Source organism: Podarcis pityusensis (assembly GCF_964106645.2).
Source record: "Podarcis pityusensis genome assembly, chromosome: 1".
Taxonomy (NCBI): Eukaryota; Metazoa; Chordata; class Lepidosauria; order Squamata; family Lacertidae; genus Podarcis; species Podarcis pityusensis.
Genome location: NC_138028.1, coordinates 57,548,600 through 57,564,657, shown reverse-complemented (window position 1 = coordinate 57,564,657; position 16,058 = coordinate 57,548,600). Strand labels below are relative to the sequence as shown.

The window sequence follows — 16,058 nt, the reverse complement described above, 5'->3', positions numbered from 1 at the left end:
GCACTCTGCTGTTTTTTTTAAAAAATTCTGGATTTGAATTTATGTGTGCTGGGTGGCTGGGGGAACAGTTGGGGAGGGGTTTGCAAGAATCTGGAAGCTTGTGTGTTTTTTTCTGCATTTTTATGATTTTCTGTGACCATTGGGCCACTCTGCTGTTTTTTTAAAAAAATTCTGGATTTGAATTTCTGTGTGCTGGGTGGCTGGGGGAACAGTTGGGGAGGGGTTTGCAAGAATCTGGAAGCTTGTGTGTTTTTTCCTGCATTTTTATGATTTTCTGTGACCATTGGGCAACTCTGCTGTTTTTTTAAAAAAATTCTGGGTTTGAATTTTGAAATGCTCTTTATAGTATGTGTGACTTTAAAGAGCACTTAATAAACTCTTGTTGTACCAAATTTGGCTTTGTTTGGACTTTTTTTGACCATAGGAACACATTAATTGATTTTCAATGCATTCCTATGGGATTTCGTGCTTCGCAAGACGAAAAATTCGCTAGACGAAAAAATTCGCGGAACGAATTAATTTCGTCTTGCGAGGCACCACTGTAAAACTCCACAATACTTTTGACCAGTCGTTTTTATTATTATTAAAGATTTTCTTGATTTACAAAAGTGTTTGCAATGTGTCTCGTATTTTTTTCCATGTAACATTTTTACAAATCAGTTTCATTTGTTGAGACATTAGGTTGAAAAGGGGGAAAGAGGTGGAGGAGGGGCAAGATGGGTGGGGGTGGGGTGGGGTGGCAATGTTTCTATTTTACTTACTATATGTAGGGTTTGGTGTCAGCGTTGCTTGTGCAGGTTCTTTGCTGTTCGATTGTGTTCCTTTGGTGGTGAGAGATGTTGGGGTTGGCCTAGGGTGTGGTTATTCATTTGTGGTTGGCTGTGGTGGTCTTTGTTTTCATGTGTGAGTGGGGGGGGGTGGGTGTTTTGGATCAGGTTAGCCATATTGATTTGTATGCTGTTGGTGGATTATTGTCATTGTCCTGTTGGGCTGTGTATGTGATAAAGGGGAGCCATACCGGGGTGAAGGCGTCTTCTTCTATTTGTCCTCATGTCAGTTTCAGTTTATTGGTTAATTTTTCTAGTAGGGCTGTTTCCCATACTATTTGATACCATTGGTCCATGCTGACTCCTGACAGGTCTCTCCAGTGTCTGGCTATGATGCTTCTGGCTGCTGAAAGTAGGTGGGTTATGAGTTCTTTGTGGTGTAAGTGAGCATTATTGTCTTGGAAGACGTTTAGTAAGGTCAGTTCTGGGGTAGTTTCTAATACTTGCTTGGTTATTTTACTTATTTCTTGTATGTACAAATTTTAAGAAAGAGACCAGTAATTCTATAAAGCATTGAAAGCTTATTTAGAACCATCTCTAGATTCCCTGACGGAAACTTGGGAAACAGATGCTGGTTTAACAGTTCATATGAATCAATGGTGAAAGCCTTAAGATCTATTTCAATGTCATTTTGAAATACTGTATTGTTAGACTGATCCAGTGAATGATTGCATTTAGTATTCCCATGAGACTCTGGCAGAAGAATTTGGCAGTGGGTAGTACATGTTGGTTGGTGCTGTGTGGCTCCCAGTGCTTTTCTAATTCATATGTTATGGAGCTGTTGTTAAGCCTGGAGGTTTTTCATAGATTATAGTATAATTCACAGAGCTGTATCCATGGAAAGCATGCCTTTTATGCAAAAAATCTTTGAAGTATTTCCTAGAGCCTGGGATTGAGAAGATGCACACACATTATTGTTAAATCAGGCTTTTCCGTTTTTAAAAAGTCTCGTAATACTTGACATCAAATGTCTCTCTAAATATACAACATTACATTTCTGTTTTGTGTGTGTTAGCAGTCTGAGAGCAAATAGTGTTTATTAAGCATAGCAAGGTAAAACATTTTGATAACATTTAGAACACTTTCTTACATTGCCTTTCTGCTTATCTTTGGTCCAACTTTCTGTCTAGTTGTCTATTTGTTAATCAAGGTTAATCTTTAGCCTGCATTTTATGTTGACATAATATAAATGTTGTTTATTCCAGATGTCTGCATATATGACTGAAAATAAGTTTTAAAACACTTTTTTAAAAGAGTGCACAGCTGTTCAGAACTTAATGTTTTTTTGGCCCTTTATTCCAATGTTTTAATGTTTAATGTGATCAAGAAATTATTGCACAAATTGAGGGAGCAATCCAAATTTAGGGAGCATGTGCTTTATTTGAGGAAAAATATGGTTTTAGTATATAAAGCTTTTAAACTCAGGTTTTGGAGCGTCAAATAGCACTAAGTACATTTTACTACTCAAAGAAAGATCGGGGGAGGAAATTCAGCTTTCTTTCTTTCTTTCTTCCCCTTAATGTCTTTCAAATGGCAGTACCGTAAGTAAAGGTAGGTTGCTGTCTTTTTTGTGTGTTTTTTTGTTTTGTTTAATTCTGCTTCCTTCCTTATTACAGCTTACTCTTTTATGGATGGGTGGCTGTAGTAACTTGATTCATGCATATGAAAATCAGGCACAGCAATGTTTTGCCAGTAGGAAGTTTTATTTCAGCCAGAAAGGGGTTGTGGCAACTTGTTCCTAACCTGGGCTGTGGCATTTACCATTGTTTGCTTTTGATGGGATATTCTTGGTATTTGTGGAGCAAGAGGTTTGAGCTAAGTCAGCTGTTTGGTTCATTTGCAGATCATGATTTTAGAAGGAACTGGCAGAATGAGTCTTAATTCAGTCACAAGTCTTCTCCACGAGCAGCCATCCTGGACAGATGGATACCCCACATGTCATGGTAGGAAGAATTCACCCGTGGTGATCTGTGAATCGACTTGGGAGTTGTAAACCTTTATCTTGCCCTTATTCCATTTGGGGGAAAACTATCCAGTCTACTTTACTGCAGTATTAATGTTTGCATTACAGTTTTACTGTATTCCTTTAAAAAAAAAAAACTTAAAAATTCCACGCTACCAAAATGGAATGCAGTGTAACCAATGCAATTTATATTCCATGGTAATTTATTATACCCTATTTATTCCTGCTATTTATTTGGAAGATGATGATTATACTCTATATATCACAACATTTTTTTGGGGGGGGGACGGTAAGTAAATGATAAAAGTAAAAGTAAACAGTAAGTAAATGATAAAAATCCATCAATTAAAAACAACAGAGTAAATGAACAGAATAACTATAATATAATATAATATAATACAATACAATACAATACAATACAATACAACACAATACAATACAATACAATACAATACAATACAATACAATACAATACAATACAATACAATATAATATAATATAATAATATAAATTTCCTGCAAAGGAGTGTACTGTCAACAGCAGCCATGATGCATACTGCTCCCCAATAAACACCGCATTCTAATCTAGCCATGACATCAGGAGAGATCATTTGTACAACTTGAAATTCTCCATTCCAATTCTGACTGTTTTAGTTAACACTGAGTGGTGGTTGTCGGCACTGAAACTCAGGATGCCACCTATGGCCAGAAGTTATTTGGGGTGAGATAAACCTCTTCATTTGGCACAGGACTGAAATCTACACTAGACTTGCTCTCAAATAGGTCACGTATGTAGGACAGACTCATTAAAGCCTTTCTGTCATTAAATGCTAAGCAATTAGACTAAAAGCCCCTAATTTCTGTATGTAGAATATATTCAGGTGTTTATTGGAGACAGCAGTTTCCATTGAGTCTGCTGTTGACGGTATACACTTTTTCATGAAGTTGATTTGAGATATCTATCTATCATCTATCTATCTATCTATCTATCTATCTATCTATCTAATCTATCTATCATCTATCTATCTATCTATCTATCTATCATCTATCTATCTATCTATCTATCTATCTATCTATCTATCTATCTATCTCTATCATCTATCTATCTATCTATCTATCTATCTATCTATCTATCTATCATCTATCTATCTATCTATCCCCCTAATTTCTGTATATAGAAATATATTCAGGCTGTGAATCCATGTAGATCTAACTTTTAAAACGTTTTCCTTAACTCTAAATAATCCATTTATTTATTGCATTTATGTCCCACCTTTTTCTCCAAGGAACTCAAGGTAACATACATGGTTCTCCCTCTTTTTATTTAATCCCCACAACAACCCTGTCAAGTAGGTTAGGATAAGAGGCAGTGACTGGCCCAAGCTCATACCCAGTGAGTTTCATGGCAAAGTGGGCATTTGAACCATGGCCAACAGGACCTAGTCTGACACTCTAACCACTAGCTCACAACACTACCCTTAAACCTGGTCACATAACGTAACTATTAGTCAGTTTTCTTCTGACAATTCACCATACAATTATATTTCTCCAATTATTTTTTTAAAAACTATCTCTAAAAGAATTTCTGGTTATTTTATTTTAAAATCCTCATAACAAACTCTTATTGCCAACTTTCCTTTTATCAGCCATGTTTCCTCTTGAAATTGATGCTTCACAGTTGATCCAGTTTTTGAGTTGTCTGACAAAAACAGAATTTCTCAGTAAGGATATCAGATTCTGAAACTTCTTAAGATTCACTTGTAGTTTTGAATACAAACACACCTAGGTTCCCAAGTCAGATCTTCCTCCAAAAATCACATGAAGTGTAGAAAAAAAGAGTAATTTGCTTGTCCATTTTTTTTACCAATTTGGTTATGCACATGGGTGTTGCCAGATGGGGCAAATGGGACACGTTTTGCCTACCTAGAAATATACTTTGCCCCTCTTCTGTCCTCCCACCCTGATCCCACCTCCCCTGGTTCTGCCACTACATATGCATTATTTAGATTTAGAGAAGCTAGACTACTCCTTATATAAAATGAGGTATAGGATAAAGCCCTTGCAAATGTGATCCTCCAGACACAATGTAAGTAAGTCAAGAGAGAATACATATATTCTGAGTGTATACATCTCCGTGCTCCTGTGTTGAGTTCCTTTCAATTTTTCCAACAACTGGGAACATATTGACTATCTTATTTTATTGCATAATAAAGAACTGAGGCCACCATCACAGTTTTTAAATAATTCAATCCTCTGGTAATCTGTCCACTTTAAGTTGCAGGCTTTAAGTGATGACTTGCTGGGAGAGAGACTGCTTGCCTACATTTCAGAAACACAGACTAACTCCAAATTGACAGTGGGATGTTTAATATTTATTCTTTCAAGCCCTGTGTGCTTGCATGCCCAGATACATGTGCATACACAGATATGCTGTTGCACAGTATTGTTTACTTTTCAGGTGGCTGTTTTTTTAATATAAAAAACCCCCAATATTTCAGATATTGTTTTATTCAGTATTAGTATACTTATTAATATTTGGATATTTAAGAAGCAGCATAGAGTTGGGCCTTGAAGTCCAGGGGAGGGAAAACATTTCTGCAAATGTCAAACCAGATCTAAAATATGCATAATACTGACTGGCTAGCCCAAACGATCTTGCCAAGAAATGCCCCTTTGGAGCAGTCTTGCACTTCAGAAAAGTTCCTCTTTTTATTAATAAAAGCTGACAAATGAATGGATAAATTACACACACACATATATCCCTGTGTAAAGCTCCTTGAGATAGATGTAAAAACCGATTCAATCTATCAATAACAATAGCTATCAAAAGGTGAACAATACGCCAGAATTATGCAGACGGAGGGACAAGGCACATGCTGGCTGTGTGTCTGCCATTTCTGCTGCGAAGTCAAGAGGAAGCCAGTCAGTATGTCTTGTTCGCTAATATGCTATCTGAGATCTCTGGCTTCACCGATAGAATGCTTGTATTTAGAACAAGAGCAACAGGAACAACAAAAGTGTTTCCAAATTTCCAAAGCCTTTTATGAACCCTAGAGCAGATATCTAGACTAGCTTTTCTGTCCCTGCACTGGAACTGAAAACAGAGGAGAAAATTGAGTTAGAGAGACTTGGAGAGTAGAGACTCTGTAATATTGAGCCATATATGAATTTCGAATCCCCGCGGCGGGGTGCGCTCCCGTCGTTCGGTCCCAGCGCCTGCTAACCTAGCAGTTCGAAAGCACCTCTGGGTGCAAGTAGATAAATAGGGACCGCTTACCAGCGGGAAGGTAAACGGCGTTCCGTGTGCTGCGCTGGCTCGCCAGATGCAGCTTGTCACGCTGGCCACGTGACCCGGAAGTGTCTGCGGACAGCGCTGGCTCCCGGCCTATAGAGTGAGATGAGCGCACAACCCTAGAGTCTGGCAAGACTGGCCCATGTGGGCAGGGGGACCCTATGAATTTAGGATTCTATATTGCTGGGGTATTGCCTTCTCAGGGTTGGGGTGGAGGGTATATTGCTTCTTTCCTGTCATCCCTCGAGGATAGATCACAAATAATGATGGAGGAGATGGTTTCTCCATCTCATGGCCTTTAGCTTGCAGGGTGGTTCAAGGGTCTATCTTGGTGCCCATTAATATCTACATGAAACCACTGGGTGGAGTTGCCTGGAGATACAGGGTGTGGTGTCATCAGTACACTGACAACACCCTACTCTTATCTCTCCTTCCCATCTAATCCTAGGAAGGCAGTAAAAGTTGTGAATGGGTGTCTGAGGTCTATGATGAAGTGGATGACAGTAGAAAAACAAACAAACCCTAATCCAGAGAAGATGGATGCGCTGTTGACTGGAAATATGGCTGGGCCTGGAATAGGTGCACAGTCTATTGTGAATGGGGTTCGACCCACCCTGAAACTCAGATTTGCAATAGGATGTCCTCTTGGATTTAGTGCTGCTCTGAGAGGGTGACAGCAGCCAAGAATGCTTTTTACCAGTGATAATGCCAACTGCATACTTTCCTGGATACAAACAGCCTCGTCACAGTAATTCTTGCCTAATTGCTATAGTGACATCCAGATTACTTTACTGGAATGTGGTCTACATGAGACTGCCTTTGAGGAGTCTTAGAGGCTAAAACTGCTTTGGAACACCAAGATCTTGCCTGGGGCAGTCCTTGGTAGACATGGAGTACCAATTGTGATACAACAATGGCTTCCAGTTGGTTTCTGGGCCCAATTCAATGTTAGCTTTGACCTTGAAAGGCCTAAATGGTTTCGGTCCATAATATCTGAAGACTAGGGGCTTTTTTTGCAAGTGTATTCTGCAAAATATGTCATTGATTCAATAGCATGCCTTAGTGGCGGACTTAGACTGTAGTAACCACACATAACCCCACTTTATTAGTTGTTCTGCATTGCTTCCCCAGCTTTACTATACTATTGCCATCTGGAGGGGCACTCTGGCACTCTGGCACACACACACACACACACACACACACACATACACACAGGATAAAAATTAAACCATAACAGCTGTAGTATCAAAAAGATAAAGGATTTCAGCAGGATGTTACGGGACATGTACTGATTGGAAACAAAGCAGTGTGTCCGCCCCTCAAACCTGTGTAGGTGCAAACAGTATTGAAAGTGAGATTGCAATTTTTTTTTAAAAGACATCTGGTGGGGCCTGAAGGTTATCAACACCTGAAGTTCTCTCTCTCTCAGACACCTTGTTCTCTCACCTTCTGTCATACAATGGGCAGTTACCTAGGACAGGGCCTTTTCATCAGTGGCACTAAGATTATGGAGCTGCCTTCCTAGGACTCACTTCACAGTGGATTTATAGTAACTAGATAGAAGCTGTTCAGAGGGCCTTTGGGGACTTCTGCTTTTATTGTATTTTTACCACCTAAAAATACTTTTTTTGCTACTTAACCAGTTATAGTATTCTTTCTTCTGCTATTTAATTATTTGCTGATTAATGTTTGAGTTGCATCCAAACAAATTTTACTCAGAGCAGACCCATTGAGATGAATGGAGCTAAGTAAGGCATGGCTTTTAATTTCAATGGGAGAAATGCATCTCAGCTTGCCAGATAAAATAGTGTCCCTTCTCCTCCCCTTGTGTGCTGTTCCGGGGGGGGGGGGAGGCAAGAAATCTGTATATAAAATAATACTAATGCCATTTTACCTACATTATTTGCTGACGATCAGTGATCAGGCAAATGACTGGAGTTTTTTCTTGCAGCATCAGGCAGTTTCTTTGGAACTCAGTGGCATGAGATACACCCTCAATACTGGACAAAGTATCAGGTCTGGGAATGGCTTCAGCACCTTTTGGACACCAACCAGCTGGATGCCACCTGCATTCCTTTCCAGGAGTTTGATATTGGTGGGGAACATCTGTGCAACATGAGTTTGCAAGATTTCACCCGAGCAGCTGGCACAGCTGGGCAGCTTCTTTACAGCAGCCTTCATCACCTGAAGTGGAATGGTAAATAAAGCACACTAAAGTATCAGGGATTCAAGACCGGATGTATACAATTCTGTAAATTACTTGTTCCTGCATTGCACATCATTGTTCCACGCAGAATTTGCTTCCAGGTCTGATGAAGTAGCAGCTGTGTCTCTTGTGGCTGGATTATGACGGTGCAGTCAGGGCTGTGGGTGTGAAAGATCGTACTGCACAAAACCTTTGCTTAGTGAGAAATGATGGGTTCAGTCATGTCCTGTTCTCCCATCTCTCAAATTTTACTAGCACCCCCTTCAATTTTTTAAGGAGAAGCTTTCTTCACACCAGGTGTGGGGAACCTCTCTCCGTCAGAAGACTATGTGCCTGGGTGGTGAGCAGGGCTAGAGGTAAAAGTGGTCAGAACAATGGTGGTGACTTTTACCTTTGTACAGTAGGCTACCATGCAGATGTCAGGGTTTTTCACACACAGCACGCCTCTCCACATTCCCTCCGTTCAGACAAGAGGCATAAGCAGAGTTCAAGAGCACAGTCCAGCCAGGCAAAAGCACTCAAAGAGGACGAGGAACAGAGACAGTGAGGGGTGTGTGGCCTGGAAAGAGTTCCGGGGACCAGATAGAGAGGACTGGAGGGCCACATTTGAATTTCGGGCCTGAAGCCATAGCAGAGACACTAGCTTCTCCAGAGGATCAGGCCCCCCAATGTGATGCTGTGCAACATTATCTAAATATTGAGGGGGGCAAACTCCCTAAATTAGGGGAGCCAAAAGTGCCTCGGTCCCTAGGAGTCAGCACCTTTAAGCCCTACCATTTCCATTGCTTTCTAACTTTACGTGCTTCATTGACATCCCTCCTTAAAACTTGTATGTGAACTTTAAATTCAGTGTTACCGGGATAACATTAGCTTACCACTCAGTTTCTGTATTGATATCTAGTATGCTAATGATCTGCAGGTTAAAACATGCCCTTCATGTTCCTTGAAACACCTTGGCATGATATCTGCATAAGTGCAGCATTCATTGAGCCAGGCAAATTCATCCTATTCCAGGTTTTACGAACCTCCAGCATCTCTTTTATATGGTAATCAGGGCAATCTCAGGTCTTTAAAATAGCTGAATATCAAGACAAAGTTTGTAGCAAGGCCTTCACATAGCAAACTGAATAGTGCTGAGCATGAAATCTATGCCTCAGAGACCATGCTGGCAGTCTCAGAATGGCCCCTTTAGCTGTACCAAGTAAATAGGGAGGTGCAAGCCAGGACGTGTGCAAAACCAAAGAGGATGGGCAGGGAAAACACTGAATGTTTCAGGTAAATATAAACCTATAACTTTGCAAAGGTTTTATATAGACTCCCAGCCCTTGTGAATCTGAGACTTGAAAATGTATTTTCATGAATTCAAAGTGCTGCATTAGGATATGGTTGCTGAATGGCTGAGGGCTGTTTGCTGCACAAAAACCTCACACCCACAGGTGCGTTTGATACATGTGTTTGCTTGCGATTTTGATATGTGCATGCCAAGGAGCTGGGGGGGGGGGGGAGAATCCTGTGGGAAGACACTCTCATGCAGAAGTTATAAAGCAAGTGACTGCTTTTCTTTCTCGTTCTGCTATAAACCAGTGACTAGTAGAGCTGTCTGATAGCATTGGTTCTTCTTGTCGAAACAGACCAATTGGTTTGGTTGTGTGTGTTTAAAATCCTGCCCATATGTATATTGAGCTGCCCTTTGCATTCTCTTGCAGGCCAGTGTGGAAGTGAAATGTACCCTTCACACAATGTCATTGTTAAGACAGAGCAAACAGGTGGGTGATGCCAGCAATATTGATGTCCCAATCAACTGCAAACAACTCCAAACAGATATGAATTAAGATGATGAGAAGAAATAAAGACAGGCACATTTATCTGGAAAAGGACAGGGAAGCACATTTCGATGTTACCAAAATAAAATAATAATAATAATAATAATAATAATAATAATAATAATATGCACTAAATATAAGGGAAATGATGTGAGTCAACATTAAGCATTTTAAAAGTTTCATTGATCACAATAGATGAGAGTCAAGCATGTTCTTGTATTTCTTGTTGAAGTCAATGGGACCTCTTGTGGAGCGACCACATAAAGAAGGGCCTCAAATTATGATTCCGTGTCGGTTCATATGGGGAGAAGCGTTTCTTGAGGTATTGCGGTCTTGAGCCATTGAAGGTTTTATAGGTCAAACCCAGCACTTTGAATTGGGCCTTGAAACTGATTGGCAGCCAGTACAGTCAGGCTATGGTACAATGCTACTGACATAGTATATGTTCTTATCAAGCTTAGCTTTTTTTCAGATATCCCTTTCTTTAGTAGAGATGCCATGGCAGTGCTGGAAGTGGAAGGGAACATTTTGAGCTTCACCTTTAGAACTGAAGGAATTTGATACTAGTATTGGCAATCTAGACAGGGCAAGTTCACCCAAGTCAAAATCCAAGGTGAGTGGGGATACCACCCTCCACCAGACCTGAGGGCAATGGGCTAGGTTAGGGAATGCTGGAGATGTTGAATGGCTGACACAGCTCTGTCCTTCGGTGCACGTTGTGGCTTTCCCCTTACCAACAGATTTGTCATTGACTTCAGTTAGACTGCTTGCCATATTTGGCATTCCTTGAGTTCAGCTGTATGTGATTACCAATGGTGGCTGATGCCAATTGGGACTGGGTCCCTCCCCCCAAAAAAACCCAATTTAAATTAAACTAAATTGAAGAAATAAAAAGGAAACAAAAAGTGCACACAAAGTACAAACCCCCCTGTAATTCCGTACGTAATTGTCGAGCACAAAGGCATATGAGATGAAATTATCATTCTAATATATATACATTTATTTATAACTGACTACATTAATACATTCCATTCCCAATGTCATTTTATTTGTTCATACACAATCTATGGCTATGAGCAATCTGCTCGCATGTTGCAAGAGTTGCCATATTTTCTATCCATTGATTAAAGGGGACTGGTTGAGTGGAATGCAAGCAGACCAATAGTTGGTGGAGACAAAATGAATGACTGGCAGAGCCAAGTCATTGAAGTCTTGTCCCCATCCTTCCTAGTCTTGTCCCCTGACAGGCAGTGCCATCCCTTGGACTAGCTCCATTCGCTCTATTGGACAAACCTCCACTGATGATGACTCTTTTTAACTTTCTGTAAAGGAAACAAACCGAAGCAGAATGCTACTGGAGATATTCTGATACCGTGCAGAACTGCAAAAATAAAAATTCTTCCAAGCCCCTCTTGGGTGAGGCTTGTTTTTAGAGCAAACAATGGGTAGATCAGGTGTCTAAACAACAAGAGGGTGTGTGCTATTTGAAGGACATAGGTTTGGGATGCCCAAACACGTAGCTGGTAAGCAGAAGATCGGCTAAATTCCTGTGTCATAATTCTTAACCTAGCCAAGAACAATGACTTAGTAAGTGATTCATTTTCAGCTGTAATCACATTCATGGCTTTAAAAGACAAACCGATCCCCAAAATCACCTTGTATTTTGAAATACAAACAAAAACAAACTTAACAGCTCCAAATAAGTAACATGTGTTTGTACAGATTGATGATACTTTTGTAACAATACCACGCTAGTATCATGCTTGTTATCTGTGTGCTACGGCTCAAAAGGAAATTTTGGAAGGTTTTCGAAACCTTTGTGTTTTTCTCTGTTGCAACAATACATTTTGCTTCTTGCAGTTCATTGTGAGGGTGCCAGGTCAAGACTTTAGAAGTTCAGGGCAACTTCAGGCTCAGTTTCAAATGTAGAACATGTGCAGAATTCTTCAGTTACAATCTCTCTTTCATCGTCAAATCACTATGAAACCATTGGGCCATATAAAATGCACTGGGAATGAATTTAAGTGAGAAAGGTTTGAGCAGGGCCATACCTATCCTCTTGCCAAAGTAGTTGTTGTCACACTGGTGGGGGGGGAGCATCCTCACGGGACCAGATCTGGCTGAAGGAACAGCGACCTGGACCTGGGTGTAGGAGTTATGATGATTGGCCAAGGAGAGCTAAAGTTCCTTATCTGCAAAGGGTACCCAACAAGAAAGATCATGACACATGGAGGGCAGAATACCTCACTCTAAACATCTAGACCACTCAGTTTGCCCCACTACTTTTTTAAAAAACAAGTGAGACATTCAAATGCTTAAGTTTGTCTGGATTTGTGCTGTGTATTCTGAATATGGAGCATTTAAAAAGTTGCCTTACCAACATTGACTCTTGTTTCTTTTTGTTTGCTTGTTTAAGATCCATCTTTAATGGCGTCATGGAAAGAAGAGAACTATTTCTATGATAGTGGATATGGTGGCACAGTAGGTAACTAACCCAACAACCTATAAAGCATTTTCAAATGGTTCTGGGATCCTCTTTTAACAAGACATTACATCATTGTTACTCTTTCTTTTTGAATCCTTAGAATTAGTGGACAGCAAAGCGTATTGTCGAGCACAGATTGCAATCAACGCTACTAGTCACCAGCCTACTGGTAAGCATATTTAACATCTTATGATTTACAGTGGTACCTCAGGTTACATACGCTTCAGGTTACATATGCTTCAGGTTACATATGCTTCAGGTTACATACTCTGCTATCCCAGAAATAGTACCATGGGTTAAGAACTTTGCTTCAGGATGAGAACAGAAATCGTGCTCCTGCGGTACGGCAGCAGCAGGAGGCCCCATTAGCTAAAGTGGTGCTTCAGGTTAAGAACAGTTTCAGGTTAAGAATGGACCTCTGGAATGAATTAAGTACTTAACCTGAGGTACCACTGTAGTTCAGATGCTTCAAAACCTGGACAGAGTCAGACAGCCACCTCATGATATCTGATTTCTCCAAAACTGGAATGAATATAAACATTGTTTTGCATGTGCATGGTTCGTTGCCAGTTTTGCGCATGGTTCAGTATGTATATAGACTTCAGAAAAACACGGACTGGTCTGTGATCTGAGAATTAGAATGAGAGTGGCTGTCTCTGCCTTGATTCTTCCTTACTACATTACACTTTGAGTTGGTCAGAAATAGAAGACTATGAGCCGAATCACACCTGCACATTCATCACAAGTGATTTATTTATTTACTGTTCCATCCCCCTCCTTCTTCCTGCAAGGGGTTCAAGGTGGCATACATGGTTTTACCCTTTTCTATGTTATCCTCAACCAACCTTGTGAGGTAGGTTAGGCAGAGATACGGTGACTGGCCAAGGTCAACTAGTGGATGACTTAGGATTTGAACTTGTCTTGCCCTTGTCAAAGCCCAGCACTTAACCACTACGGCACAGTGTGCCCATGCTGTGGAATTTGCAGTGCTTAATGGCTTCCTTTCTTGCAGCTGTTAAGGCACAGGAGCTCTGCCGGCAGAAAAAGATGGCCGTCCTATTTTCAAATAGGCTATTAACAATGGCAGAAAAAATGCATTTGAGTGTTTAATGTCATTTTGATCTACAGCAGCTGTGCAACCTGATTTATCTCGGTGCACACACTTCAAACAAGTGAGCTCAGCAATTGATCACTCTTTCCCTTTTGCTGTCCACCCATTCTCATTAAAAATGGCTGCTAGCGCTTCAAATCTTTCCTGACAGTGATGAGATTCAGTCAAGCTCCCTGTTGTGGTGTGTTTATCCACTTCCTTGTTGGGCCTAGAGAGGTAGGATGGCATGCCAAGGGCACAGCGCTGTAAAAACCAAAGTTGCATATTCTGAAAAAAACACCGATGTGGCTTTTTTCCTGAATCATATGCAATTACTGTGAGCACAGTTCAAAGTGTTGGTGCTGACCTTTAAAGCCTTAAATAGCCTTGGCCCAGTATACCCGTAGGAGCGTCTCCTCCCCTATTGTTCAGCCTAGACACTGAGGTCCTCCTCTGAAGGTCTTCTGGTTCCCTCACTGCAAGAAGCGAGGTTACAGGGAACCAGGCAGAGGGCCTTCTTGGTAGTAGTGCCCTCCCCGTGGAACACCCTCCCTTCAGATGTCAAGGAAATAAACAACTATCTGACTTTCAGAAGACACCTGAAGGCATAAGCAGAAAATAAAATTATAAGATAAATAAAAGAGAGGGACACCAACAATATGTCTAGAAATAGGGTCAGTGCCAAGTAATCAGGGTATATGCTAGCAATCCTGCCCACAAGCTGGTCATACACAAGGCAGCCAATGACCTCTCAGTGATGGAGACACACCCCAGCACACAATTCACACCCTCACCCACACCAAGCAAGATGAAGCCACAACAACACCAGTCCACAAGGCCCAGATGTACAACCAGTCCTCAGGCAGGGATTATAATATCTTTATCCAGCCACTCTTTTAGGAGCATAACACATGCTCAAGAGATGGAAGATGTGATATGCAGCAAAGTGCCCAATTGTGTACTGGGAAACTTACACACCCCTCCCTGGGACAAGAGTTTCAGACCCACCCAGAGAGGAAAAGAGCCTTTTGCCAATTGGCCAAGGGGAAGGACCGGGAGATGCAATAAGGAGAGTCACAAACATACGCTGACATCAGTACCTTCTAGTGTCTCACTGTATAGGTTGGGAAGCAGGTGAGGAGAGTTTGAGGCCCATTGGAGGATGGGGAAATATGCCCCAATAACTGTTTGCATGCCTGGGAAAACAAAGCAGTTGCGTTAGGAGTGAAGGATGGAGGGAACATCTGATACTTCAACCCACACTGCAGACACCACTAAGCAGCAATAGGCAGCAATAAGACAAATCACAGAGCATTTGTCTTCCCTGCACCTGATTTCAACAGTCGGTCCTCAGCGCCAGGAGCACAGAGGTTGCAAGAAGACTCTTAGGTGGGAAGAACACCTACTGTTTTCCATTCTTGAGTTCTTTGGCTCAAACCCAGAGTGCACTCTCGTAAAAGGAAAAGGAGAGGCCCTCCCACATTGAGGCACATTGAGCCAACAAATTGAGGAGCAAATAGCCTGGTTCCTCCATGTTCCAAGCAACCCCTTTTGCCTACCACTCCTTCTGGTAGGTAAATACAGCCCCATGCCACACACTCCCCATGGCAGTGTGCTATAATTAGGTACTGAGTCCTCTGTTCAGGCCATTGATGTGGGCACAGCTATTTTTGAATCTCTGCCCTTTTTGACTGAAGTCAATGGGGAGGGGGCAATTTCCTGCCCCAGGTCTGGATCTAGTATAAATTTGTGCTGCCAACGGATGTATGGGCATTGATTGAAGAGGTATAGGATCTGGAGCAAGGGTGCTTTCTCCCTTGTGCTGTGCACAAACTTCATGCAACTCTACCCTTGTTTTAGCTGCATTACAGGCATCTCTTCAACCACAGAGCAGCTCTGCCAACCAGGATATTCTGCAGGAAGGAATCACAGGCATTCCACTGGTTCAGAGGTTTTCAACCTTTTGGGGTCTACAGCTCCCTTGACCAACTACATTCTTGGGGCTCAGGAGCCCTGTTATATCACCCCTTGCCTACAGAGCCAACAGCCCCTCAACACTTTTTGAACACCCTCCCATGTGGAGTGTTCCCTCAGCCTCCTCTCCCCACTCCTTGGGAGTCCTCCAGGCAGCTACTGGTCTCTGAGCTGCCCACCCTGCCCCAAAGAGAGGTGCCTCCTCACACTGCCCCACAGGGGCCTGGGAAGCACCCCCTGGCTAGCCCCAGAGGCACCATTCACCCGGGGAGCTTGGGCACCATTCACCTGGTGAGCTTGTAGGCAGGGCTGCTGTAAGAAACAGCCATGCAAGTCTTTGGGAGGCAGAGATGTGAGAGACCATCAGAGGAGGGAAGGAAGGAAGGAAGGAAGGAAGGA

At 41.7% G+C, this 16,058-nt stretch overlaps 1 protein-coding gene across 1 annotated transcript in view; it reads left to right on the top strand.

Annotated features, from left to right (window-relative positions):
* Positions 1–16,058, top strand: part of EHF (ETS homologous factor) — a 51,193-nt gene that overhangs the window by 23,130 nt on the left and 12,005 nt on the right. The window contains exons 2-6 of the mRNA XM_080984103.1: positions 2,671–2,770; positions 8,033–8,278; positions 9,994–10,053; positions 12,527–12,595; positions 12,696–12,764. Coding sequence (XP_080840229.1) covers positions 2,674–2,770; positions 8,033–8,278; positions 9,994–10,053; positions 12,527–12,595; positions 12,696–12,764 — 541 coding nt within the window. The 5' untranslated portion in view covers positions 2,671–2,673. The remainder of the gene's footprint in view (positions 1–2,670; positions 2,771–8,032; positions 8,279–9,993; positions 10,054–12,526; positions 12,596–12,695; positions 12,765–16,058) is intronic.